Raw genomic sequence first — 11,584 nt, 5'->3', positions numbered from 1 at the left:
CCAGCCCACCTCAGTTCCACTCGCTCTGGTTGGACGGACCCTTCCCGACCCTCTTTCTGGTTGGTGGCACATACCACCAGTCGACGTCAATCGTTTTTCTTTGAAAGGCAACATTCTCCCCCCTGTGCGAAGCAATTGTCTCAAAAAGTCACCTTAAATCATATGAAGTGCTATTTACTACCAGTTTCATTCCCATTCTGTTTCTTATATTAGTTATTGATTTAGATAAAAATGCTGTCAGTATCTTTACAGTATCAATATGTTATCCGATGATGATGAGTATGGACACAATGTTACTCAAGAGTTACTATACTTGTTTGGCTTGTCTTCATACAATAGTCCCACTGTCCTAACATCCTCTTTCCCCATTTTGAGTGACTCCTTACACTGACAGTGCCAACATTGCTACGTTGTATTTTATACAGTCAGTGGAGATCATCAAGCTTTACAGTTCAATCACTGTGGTGGTTTTTCACTGATAAAATCTCCATAATTATGTTTTCATACTGAAAAGGGGGATTGGTGAGCACAAGGACGCACTCTTAAAATGAATGATTACAAATATTTTCACCAGTTTTAATGACCCAGTCACCCACGAAACAGAGACAAAATAAATTGAGTTTGGTTAAAAAGAGAGAATAACTTTATTTTAACAAGACATTTATGAGACAATACAGATGTTTACCTGGACTAAAACATCTCTTCAGGGTTTCCTTATTACAAGCATGGCCTAGTCAAACTATGTTCAAGACATGTTTCATTCTACACAACCACTACTATATAAAAAAGATATAAAACCAATTTTCTGAAACCGACAACAGAAAATTAAGTTGAATAACAAACCAGTCTTATTCTCAAACAGTGAACGGGTGGAAAATAGCTTTTCTTGATCTCTGAATAAGTGAACCAACAAGTCACCAAAACAATGGACTTTTTAAGAGCTGGATGTTGCAGCGTTTATTCGCAGCACACCTTGTATGAATGTTACTCAAATCTGAGTTGTTTTAGCGGAGGTTGTTTATGTACAAAACAGGAAGGAAACAAAGGCAAGAATGAAAACACTAGACATCAACAGTTATGTAGAACTGTGAGCAGGACGTCTTCCGCATGGTATTGGTTCTGTGGTGGAAAATGGGACAAGCTGCAAAGCAGCCGTCTGGGGGTGGAGGAAGATGTGGGGGAGTACTTCACATGCTAGTAGAGGCCTCCTGTCTGTTGCTGGAAAACATCGATCGTATCTTCATCCTCCATTTCCAACTGTCAGGAAAAAGGAAGGAAATTAAGTCAATTTGATATAAAAACCCGATTTCATTAGATGACATGGCATTCATGACAAAAATGTACATAAATTAGCCGTGAATGGAAAACTTTCGTTAGAAGACATTTTGCATTTAACATTCTTTTGACATGCACAAATGTTCATTGGTATTCTCAAAACAGGGAGAAACGTCTAATGTATTATTGCTGGAATGGTGTTGTTCAAGCGAAATAGAGTGAATTGACATAATAAATCAGTTCCTCCCATAAGACTCCAGGCTTACCTGTGCAGGTGTGTCTGTCTCGTTTATAGGCTGTCCATCGAACCGGAACCGGATTTGCCTAATTGTCAACCCCTACAGACACAGACACACAGATACTACATTCCATTAAACTGTCTGGCACAAAACAATCTCTCCAAGTAAAATGTCCAAAGAAAACAACGTTTGCCCAACCCTTGCCAAGCAATCCATTAATAGTGTACGGCACTGAGGAAGCAAGGTTAGCCATTCCTTTAAAAACTCCTGTCGCTTCTCTACTTTGTGAATGAAAACACTGCAGAGAGGAAGGGATAAGGAGATAGGGAAGGGCGTTACTATATTGCCACTCCATATCCACGTTGGCCGACCTCATTTTTATCAGATAAAGGAAGAAACAACAGTATAGGGAGGGAAGTGGCTTCTACTCAACAAAGCCTGTAGAGCCTGGCCTACTTCCATGACTTCACTGGTCTAAAGAGACACACAAGATCCATTATGGGTGGGCACGCACACACTGCATTGAGATTAGGCCTGGGCAAGCCTGGATAAGACAGGCCTAGCACTAGAGAGCAAAGGCTCAGTTGCTACATCTCTGCCTCCATCTCTACATCTCTGTACTTGCCAGTGCAGGCAGCATGAACACAATCATTCAAAAAGACATGTAAAACAGAACAGCTCCAAGTGCACTAGGGAAGAGAACAAAAAGACCTTTGATATGTTGGGAGAATCCAAAGCCAAGAACCCTATTTTAAAAAGTACTTATTAGGTAATGCAGTGTAAATCCCCTCAATTAGCCTGTAAGCTCATAAATAGCACAGATCAGATTGGCCATAATGATCCAGCAGTAAGGCTTAGTATTTACTAATCAGCCTACAGCCAGAGAGATAGGCAAGTTAAGCTTAAGCCTTACTAATGCACATTGCATTGAATATGACAAGTACATTTGGTGCATATTAAAATAAAGGGTATTTGACCAAATAAAAAGTGTTTCAAGAACTAAAATCAGAAGAGTGGACAGTACAGAGTCATTACTAAATTACATTTTAGTCATTTAGCAGACGCTTTTATCCAGAGCGACTTACAGAAGCAATTAGGGTTAAGAGCCTTGCTCAAAGACACCAAAAATATATTTCACCTATTCAGCTCGGGGATTCGAACCAGCGACCTTCCAGTTACTGGCCCAACGGTCTTAACCACACATAGAGCTGGACACTGGAATAATGAGGACGATGAAAAGGAAGATGATAATATGATGAAGACAACACAGCCCATAGCGCTCGTCTCCTGTCACAGACAATGTAGACTACATCTGACAGTGAACAGATCAAAGAGATACAAGTGTATAAAAGAGTGCATGTATTGTGTTCTCTCTTCAATGAGTTTCCTTGTCCTCAATGGATAATATCTGCTGTCATCTTTCATCAACCCCTGTATTCCCATAGTTAGGGTCATGACTTTTTTCAGGTCAGGTCATTAGGGAAAAGTTTGTGGGCCCATAGTCATAAAGCATCTCAGAGTTCAAGTTTATTAGTAATATACCTTTACACATGACATACGTGGAGTACACAGTGCAAATACATGCTTAATTACAGGTTCACCTCTCGACAATAGGAAAGTAATTAAGTAAATAAAAGACTACTAAAAAGAAAACTCAATGAATAAGAACGAGGATTAAAATGTTCCTAAGATACAAGGAGGCACTCAAACGAATTGAAGTAGGATATTTACAAATGTGCCAGGGAATTGTGCAATACAGTGTGCGATAATAAATTCTAAATAGACATTGTGCAGGAATATTAATCATTCCTCTTCCTCTCTGGAGGAGAATGATGACATAGGACCAGTTTTGACTTGGCCCGTTTAGATCACAATGAATAAATGACATGGACAGAGCAGGACCTGATCCTTGATCAGCACTCCCACTCTGAGACACTTTATAAATACTGGCCCTGGCCCTATGTATAGGGTAGAGGTGCTGCTAGTTGCTTATGGCTTGGCCTCTGTCCAGAAACCACCTCTACCCCCTCGGCACATTATGCAGATTCAAAAGGACTTGATAGGTATAACCAATATGGTAGTAGTTCAACCTTGCCCTCTGATACCGCTGCTGATGTTGTGCACTCAGTGGCATCATCATGGTTGCCATGTCAGACTCACCTGTCTCTCACAGTACGCCTTCATGAGTTTGCTGAGCGGCGTGTGTCTCTTGATCTTGAACTGCACCACCGACCCATCCTGTCCCGCCACCTTCAGGTTTATGTGGTCGTTGTTTTCTGTTTTCACTCCCTCCTGATGGACACAACAAACATTGGGGGTGTATTCAGTGAGATGAAACGCAGATACTGTATAAATGTAATGTCTAGGATTACCATGATACCCACTATTACATGTGACAAATAATCAAGTCTGTTAAAAGTCGAATAGTCCACCTAATTTCAGTTTAAGTGACAACAAAAGCAAGAATAGTGTAGAGAATTATTGTACCATTTAAACCGCTGTGAAATATATTTTCCATAACCAAAAATATAGTATTTTCAGTTGTTTAAAGCTGGTGTACAAAAGTAAAAAAGTAAAAGACTAAAAACTAAATTGAAGAATGGGAAGCATAGAAATAGCACACATAACAGATTTAACACTTCTTAGACTTGCTTTCAATGAGAATGACATATCTATAACTCACATTTCTATGTGAATTTTGTCAGGTCACCCAAAAAGTTACATATTGCAGCTTTAAACATGGCTAGCTCATATAGACAAACACTGAATACAATATAAGGTAACCTAGCTGCTTTTAGAAACGCTAGTATTTACACACTAGGGTTGCTGGGAATTAGCTTGCAAAAAACAGAATAGTCCGCCAAAAGCCAGAAGTTAAATAAAATAAACTTTCATCTTACTCTGCCGATTGTCTGTAGGCTTCGACCTTATGTTGGGGGGAATTTGAGAAAAAACAAACATCTAATGGAACGTATAATTAAACACTTTCCAAACGTGGATCTGTTGTCGACCCATGCAGTTCCTCAGCGAGGTCAGTTCCTCTCTGCTTACCTCATGTCAAAATAAAAGTTCTTGCTATATTTTGTGCTGGTATGGGACCGTGCAGGACTTTTATTTTGACACGAGGTAAGGGGAGAGTAATTGGGTCTACAATAGACCCACGTTTGGAAATTCTGAATGTTCTATTAGATGTTTTTTCCTCAATGTCCCCTCTGCATAAATACCAGCCCTACAGACAATCAACAGAGTAAGTTGAAATGGAATTTTATTTAACTTCTGTATTCTTGCAGACTATTCCATTTTTTTGCAAGGTAATTCCTAGTAACGCTAGTGTGTGAATACTAGTGTGTGAATACTAGTGTGTGAATACTAGCGTTGATAAAAGCAGCTAATGTTAACCTTGCCTGGGACGATCAGATACAAATGTTGCTTGGCTGATACAGTTGATGCAAAGCAAATTATCAGTCAGGTCCCAGGCTAATGGCAACCTTGATATGACCATCATTGATTTTAGGAGTTTTTGTCAGCAGTGTACTGTCTGAATATAAGCAGTTTCTGAACAGTGAAAATAGACCAAATATTTAAAGTTTTATAGAACACTTACAAGGGCCTTGGATAGTTCAGCAGTGACATACAAGTTCATCTGTCTTGACTATTATTTACTTGTTCTAAAAGTCATGGCGCTGTGGCAATGTAATGAGACAAGAAGTGTTTTTGGACAATGTTTAGTCTACAGAGTGTTATGTATCATGCTTGACTACAGGATAGGTGCTTTACACATTCTGGAATTCATCCAAATGAGGACACATATTAAACATGTATGTGTCAAACATCTGATCATTGGTCAACACACACACACACACACACACACACACACACACACACACACACACGATTGATGCATTTCAAAATATTGATCATACTTTTACACATGAAAACACATAGGAGTAAAACATGGTTTTTAACACTGTCTCAGTCACACCATTTCACTCATTTGTAACATGCTGTGATAGCTGGCTCCATAAACAGATGAGAGGGACCCTTGCTGTAGCCATGAATGAATGTAACAAGTTTGTAACTGAAGAAATTGACAAAGTGATGACTGATACAACCACTTGGATCTGAACTGAGTTTGTCAGATTACATTTGCAAATACAAAAGATTAAGAACTGAAGAGAGTGCATGCATTGCTTACTGTCATGTTCAGCTAGCAAACGCTAGTTGGCTGCGATTCAAGCAGCAAGCCACGCGCCCATGAAGGCGCGTGCACAGGTCTTCCGGTGTCTCCAATGGAGTACTTGCATTTTCAAAACTTGAGTCTACTAAGATCTCAAGTAAGGAAATATTACATGTACATTTTTCCTTAGTTCTATTTGAGTTATGTATGTAAAAAAAATGTGATGAGATGTAAGCATATTTTCAAGCAACTCACCTTGGGTTTCTCGTCAGCCATGGTTACTCTATTTGCGCTTCTCTACGCCGCCACACAACGAATAGACGTGTACGCGCACGTACCCGCTCCCGATTAAAATACCGGCCTTACGTGCGCGATCACAAACACATGCTCGTGCCCTGTACTTCACATTCATTGGTCAACCTTGGTCACAGGGTAAGATGTTGAGCGCTGGCAGAGGGCGGGAATGTCGTAATGCGCGTTTCTGTAACACGTGCACGCGCATTTATAACACGTTCCCTTTTGTTTTGTTTTATGAAAATATTCACCGAAAACGTCCTAATGCTTTGATGTTAACCGTGCCATTGCTGTACATTTGCGCAATAAAAATCAGGTTATTTAAGAAAGTGAACTGAAAGGTCAATGTTTGGGAATTTAAACCATTCTGGAATTTTGTCATGGAAGAGAGGACTGATCCTCAGTAGCCATCTTGTTTTTATAGACCATAACATTCAGCCCAAAAATTATGCAGTTGTACCACAGATGGAACAATGAAATATTTGGTTGTACAGTACTTGTACCAAAATAGACATGATCCAGCAAGAAACTAATGTTGCCCACACAGTATTGGATGGATGTTGATAAAGTCCAGAATGGTGCAACATTGTAAAAATGCCATATTTCCCTATTATGCCATTGAAAATAGCCTAAATGTTATGAGTAGCATTTCATTCGACAATTAATTATGACTAAAATTTGCACATTAGGGTAAATAAATAACTGTTTGCATCTGGTGGCCATTAGTTCTTACCACTTTGAGCAAATTAGTACCAAAACATTATAATTGGTAGATATTGGTATAAGTTGATTTTATTCATTGGAATAATATATTCTCATGGTGACATTACTTGTCAAATTGACAACTGAGTAATTGTGTCCCCTTTAGTGCAAGCTTGCATTTCTAGTCAGGCACGACACAGAATTCCTATGACATCAGACATACGCACGCTTTGGGGTCCTTCAGCTGAATGGTTGAAGCGCCTAATTTCTGTATTATATTATTTGAAATGTCAGTATTTGTATCGCTCGTGGATTAAGTTATATTTATTGATTCACCTTATTGATTTGATTAAAGTGGGTGGTAATGGAGGAAGTAGATGTGGAGCCAACAACTACTGTAAGTACCGCTCGTGCTCTGTTGTTGTGGAATCAAAATGTGTTAGGCTATGCAACTTGCTAACGTTAGTTCGCTAACACTTCATTCAAACGTCTCTGAGCTCAAGTGTCCACAATAATACTGGCAGCACTGCACAATGTTTATTTGTCATTTGTGATGACTCGTTTCAGTGGGTTGAAAGATACTGGCAGCAAGGCAGAATAATGTCTAGACGGTTAATCACCTAGCTATGTCCACATAAATAAACTAACGAGACGTTTCTCTCTTTCAGCCTATCCCTGGATTCGACAGCAACCAAAAACACTTGGGATTTGTGTGGGGTCCTGGAGATATCCTGGTTTATGAGACCATTTACAAAGCATCAGGTAGATAGGAGAGTTGAATGTATAACTTGGTAGTAAAGTCATGACTCAAATCATGTCAAAGTACAAAGCATCCTCTCTAACCCACTCTCCCTGTGCATCTCTTCAGGTGGATCTGCAGGGGGTTGTCCCTTTGTCCATGAGGTCAGGAAAGATGAGGACATCTATTCCCCTATTTTGCGTAAACTCTTCAATGAGTCCCATCACATCTTTGTTGGTCTGCAGAGGATCAGAGAGGATCTGCCCAGCAAGAACAAGAAACCCCAGTAAGGATGGGATAGACTACTTTCTCTTGTAATTCAAACTAGGGCTCTGAGTTTTCCTTTGTCATGAGGTCAGGAAAAACTCCTGGTTCTAAATATAACCAAACAGTGGTGATGTGTGTGACTTAATCTCATAGTAATCTAAATGTTTTGCATTGTAATGGGTGCACTCGTTTATCAATTTCACTTATTTATTCAGGTTCGTCAGTATTAGCAAGAACTACAGGTCTGTGATTCGAGCATGCATGGAGGAACTCCAGCAAGTCGCAGGTATAGTATATGGCAACATTTCAACAATCATATGTTTATCAATGCAGTTCATAGACAGACTTAAGTAACATGCTATTTCCTCTCACTTTGCAGTTTCTACACAAGATGCAGCATTGGCTACACAGTATGGAAATCAGGTAGAGTACCTGTCTGTGCCTATTCAGTTCGACTAACCACTTACCCCTATGTCAAGGGAACATAACCCAAGTAATATAACATTGAATCAGCAAACGTGAGAAAATGATCTTGCATCAATGATGAAGATGAACACCGTTGTAATGTTATACAACTCAGACTGTTTTAGTGTATCATAATGATTCCCTTGGCAACACTCTTCTCTCCTGTTTTTCATGATAGGTGTCAATCCTGCTGGCAGTAGAGCTGATCTGGAATCTTTGTGAAGTGTTGTTCATCGATGCAGCTCCAGGTAGAGTTTATATTTTGTGTGTCAACCTTGATGTTGCTTTGGACTCACAAGCATCAACTAGGTGTGAACCATAGAGCTAGATAGAAGACTCATCTTTGTATCTGTGCCATTACAGTGTCTGTGATAGCATGGGCAGCACCATTGAGGCTATCTCCATTTTAACGTAATCCATTTTCTTATTTTTCATTGGCCGATTGCTCCCACAGGGGTCGCGTTAACGTAGGATTCTGCATTTTTCACACAGATCTAAAATGCTTCTTATTGTAAATTCTGCTAGGCTTCAGTTTGCTCAAATAATCATGATTTGTAAAATTACAAATTTTGTGCTTCAGTTCCACTTCTCCACTTGGATGAAATATATTTGCTCTTGTCATTGATCATCAGTGCCCTGGCTGATGTGTAGGCTACTTTTCTCCGGTACTTTCTTCCAGTTAAGTTTTTCTCCAGTAGCAAGTTAAAATGCAGTATTAACTTCAAGCGAAACATTGGAAATATGATGGCCATGCATCGTCTTTGCAAAAATACCTTTTTTATTGTAGGCTAATTTACTTATGTCTGGCTGTTAGCCAAATAGCGTTGCACCTCTGTTGTCAGCTGATGAAAACGATTTTGCTCTAGTGAAGCCAAAAAGCACGGTTGACTTTCAATATGAAACGCAGGTTAAATGGTTAAAAATGCAGATTTTTTTTTATGGTCTGAGTTTTGAAAATGCTGATTTCTGAAAGCTAACGCGACCCCTGTCCAAACTCGTATAAATCCCCACTCAGTTGACAACTTTAAAATGGTGGGAAGCCCTCATTGTCCACGCTTAAAGGGGTTATATCCATGATGAGTCTTCTATCTCTATGGTGTGAACAGAACTTTAATATTTTCTGCACCCTGTTTTTTTGTATGTGACCCTCTAGCTGGCTCCCTGGTGCTCCACCTGCTCGACTGGGTGAGGCTGCACAAGGCTGACGTGGATGAGAAGGCCAGGGAGGTGCTGGCGAGTGAGAGCCCCGCAGAGCACCAGGCCTACTGGGACGTGGTACGTACACATACACCCCTCTCCTGTCTCTCTCTGCATTTTTACAAAGGTTTTGGCACAGTGCGTACATACGTCAGACTGATTTTTGGCTCTACAGCGTGACCATTTTACTCAAAAATGTGCCTAAAAATAGATGTGTGCGAACTGAAAAAGTAATGTATGAGCGAGCATGTGATTCATAGTAACACAAAAAATGCTGCCGTAGCTATTTTCAAAGTAAACCTTCTGTTTTTGTTTAATAGCTGGTAGCTAATCACACACAGCACTACAAATACCATATAAACTCAGCAAAAAAAGAAACGTCCCTTTTTCCAGGACCCTGTCTTTCAAAGATAATTCGTAAAAATCAAAATAACTTCACAGATCTTAATTGTAAGGGGTTTATCTCTGTTTCCCATGCTTGTTCAATGAACCATAAACAATTAATGAACATGCACCTGTGGAATGTTCGTTAAAACACTAACAGCTTACAGACGGTAGGCAATTAAGGTCACAGTTATGAAAACTTAGGACACTAAAGATGCCTTTCTACTGACTCTGAAAAACACAAAAAGAAAGATGCCCAGGGTCCCTGCTCATCTGCGTGAACGTGCCTTAGGCATGCTGCAAGGAGGCATGAGGACTGCAGATGTGGCCAGGGCAATAAATTGCAATGTCCATACAGTGAGATGCCTAAGACAGCGCTACAGGGAGACAGGACGGACTGTGGATCGTCCTCACAGTGGCAGACCACGTGTAACAACACCTGCACAGGATTGGTACATCCGAACATCACACCTGCGGAACAGGTACAGGATGGCAACAACAACTGCCCGAGTTACACCAGGAATGCACAATCCCTCCATTAGTGCTCAGACTGTTCACAGTAGGCTGAAAGAGGCTGGACTGAGGGCTTGTAGGCCTGTTGTAAAGGCAGGTCCTCACCAGACATCACCGGCAACAATGTCGCCTGTGGGCACAAACCCACCGTCGCTGGACCAGACAGGACTAGCAAAAAGTGCTCTTCACTGACGAGTCGCAGTTTTGTCTCACCAGGAGTAATGGTCAGATTCGCCTTTATCGTTGAATCGCTGTGCGTTACAGGGAAGACAACAGCTCCCTCATGTGGTACCCTTCCTGCAGGCTCATCCTGACATGACCCTCCAGCATGACAATGCCACCACGCACAGAACAAGCAGTATGGCTGATTTCCTTCAAGACAGGACGGTCAGTGTTCTGCCATGGCCAGCGAAGAGCCCGGATCTCAATCCCATTGAGCACGCCTGAGACCTGTTGGATCAGAGGGTGAGGGCTAGGGCCATTCCCCCCCAGAAATGTCCGGGAACTTACAGGTGTCTTGGTGGAAGAGTGGGGTAACATCTCACAGCAAGAACGTGCAAATCTGGTGCAGTCCATGAGAAGCATGAGAAGGCGATGCACTGCAGTACTTAATGCAGCTGGCCACACCAGATACTGACTGTTATACCCCCCCCCCCTCCCCTTTTTTCAGGGACACATTTATTCAATTTCTGTTAGTCACATGTCTTTGGAACTTGTTCAGTTTGTCTGTTTTTGAATCTTGTTGTGTTCATACAAATATTTACACATGTTAAGTTTGCTGAAAATAAATGCAGTTGACAGAGAGTATTATTTTTGCTGAGTTTAGCTTTCCCACCTCGAGCAGCACTGTGAGTGAAGTGCTGAAAAATACATTTTTAGAAGCGCACAGCGTAGAAGTTGGTTGATTTCACCTGAAAGTCTACTAGTGTGAATTTCTTCTCATATTTCTTGGCTATTTACATTGTTTTGTTCACATGCTATGTGGTTTTTCAATGTTAGTTTGAGCTTGCTCAACTGCTAGCAAAGAGATGTCGTGGAACTCAAAGGGGCAGCTGAACATTGTCTCGCCTAAATGACTCCTATTGGAGGGTACATTGTAGAGATCGACCGATTATGATTTTTCATCACCGATACCGATTATTGGAGGACCAAAAAAAGCTGATACCGATTAATCGGCCAATTCTTTTTAAACATTTTTTTTATTTATTTATTTGTAATAATGACAATTACAACAATACTGAATGAACACTTATATTAACTTAATATAATACATCAATAAAATCAATTTAGCCTCAAATAAATAATGAAACATGTTCAATTTGGTTTAAATAA

At 40.4% G+C, this 11,584-nt stretch overlaps 2 protein-coding genes across 3 annotated transcripts; one reads left to right on the top strand and one right to left on the bottom strand.

Annotated features, from left to right (window-relative positions):
- Nucleotides 1-620: 620 nt before the first annotated feature.
- Nucleotides 621-6,031, bottom strand: LOC139400140 (small ubiquitin-related modifier 2). 2 transcript variants are annotated; one of them, XM_071145168.1, is made up of 4 exons: nt 5,947-6,031; nt 3,675-3,806; nt 1,542-1,613; nt 621-1,257 (listed from the first exon to the last, which is right to left on the bottom strand). In XM_071145168.1, the coding sequence occupies exons 1-4, from the start codon at nt 5,965-5,967 to the stop codon at nt 1,195-1,197; spliced, it is 288 nt and encodes a 95-aa protein (XP_071001269.1). In that variant the 5' UTR covers nt 5,968-6,031; the 3' UTR covers nt 621-1,194. The 2 variants fall into 2 exon arrangements, with proteins under 2 accessions (XP_071001269.1, XP_071001268.1); XM_071145167.1 differs by lacking the exon at nt 5,947-6,031 and adding an exon at nt 5,119-5,194.
- Nucleotides 6,032-6,920: 889 nt separating this feature from the next.
- On the top strand, nt 6,921-11,194 carry LOC139400141 (nuclear pore complex protein Nup85-like). Its single transcript, XM_071145169.1, has 7 exons — nt 6,921-7,084; nt 7,356-7,449; nt 7,556-7,712; nt 7,909-7,979; nt 8,073-8,116; nt 8,337-8,406; nt 9,312-11,194. The coding sequence occupies exons 1-7, from the start codon at nt 7,052-7,054 to the stop codon at nt 9,533-9,535; spliced, it is 693 nt and encodes a 230-aa protein (XP_071001270.1). The 5' UTR covers nt 6,921-7,051; the 3' UTR covers nt 9,536-11,194.
- Nucleotides 11,195-11,584: the final 390 nt, after the last annotated feature.

The sequence above is a fragment of the Oncorhynchus clarkii genome, unplaced genomic scaffold, assembly GCF_045791955.1.
Source record: "Oncorhynchus clarkii lewisi isolate Uvic-CL-2024 unplaced genomic scaffold, UVic_Ocla_1.0 unplaced_contig_625_pilon_pilon, whole genome shotgun sequence".
Classification (NCBI taxonomy): Eukaryota; Metazoa; Chordata; class Actinopteri; order Salmoniformes; family Salmonidae; genus Oncorhynchus; species Oncorhynchus clarkii.
Note: the sequence above shows the minus strand (reverse complement) of the source record. Positions and strands in the feature narration are given on the sequence as shown.

Coding starts and splice junctions, on each gene's coding strand:
- LOC139400140 (XM_071145167.1), bottom strand. CDS start 5,157: ATGAACTTGTATGTCACTGCTGAACTATCCAAGGCCCTT. Junction 1,614..3,674: donor AGGCGTACTGTGAGAGACAG/GTGAGTCTGACA, acceptor CTGTGTCTGTAG/GGGTTGACAATTAGGCAAAT. Junction 1,258..1,541: donor AGACAGACACACCTGCACAG/GTAAGCCTGGAG, acceptor TTTTCCTGACAG/TTGGAAATGGAGGATGAAGA.
- LOC139400141 (XM_071145169.1), top strand. CDS start 7,052: ATGGAGGAAGTAGATGTGGAGCCAACAACTACT. Junction 7,450..7,555: donor GACCATTTACAAAGCATCAG/GTAGATAGGAGA, acceptor GCATCTCTTCAG/GTGGATCTGCAGGGGGTTGT. Junction 8,117..8,336: donor CTACACAGTATGGAAATCAG/GTAGAGTACCTG, acceptor TTTTCATGATAG/GTGTCAATCCTGCTGGCAGT.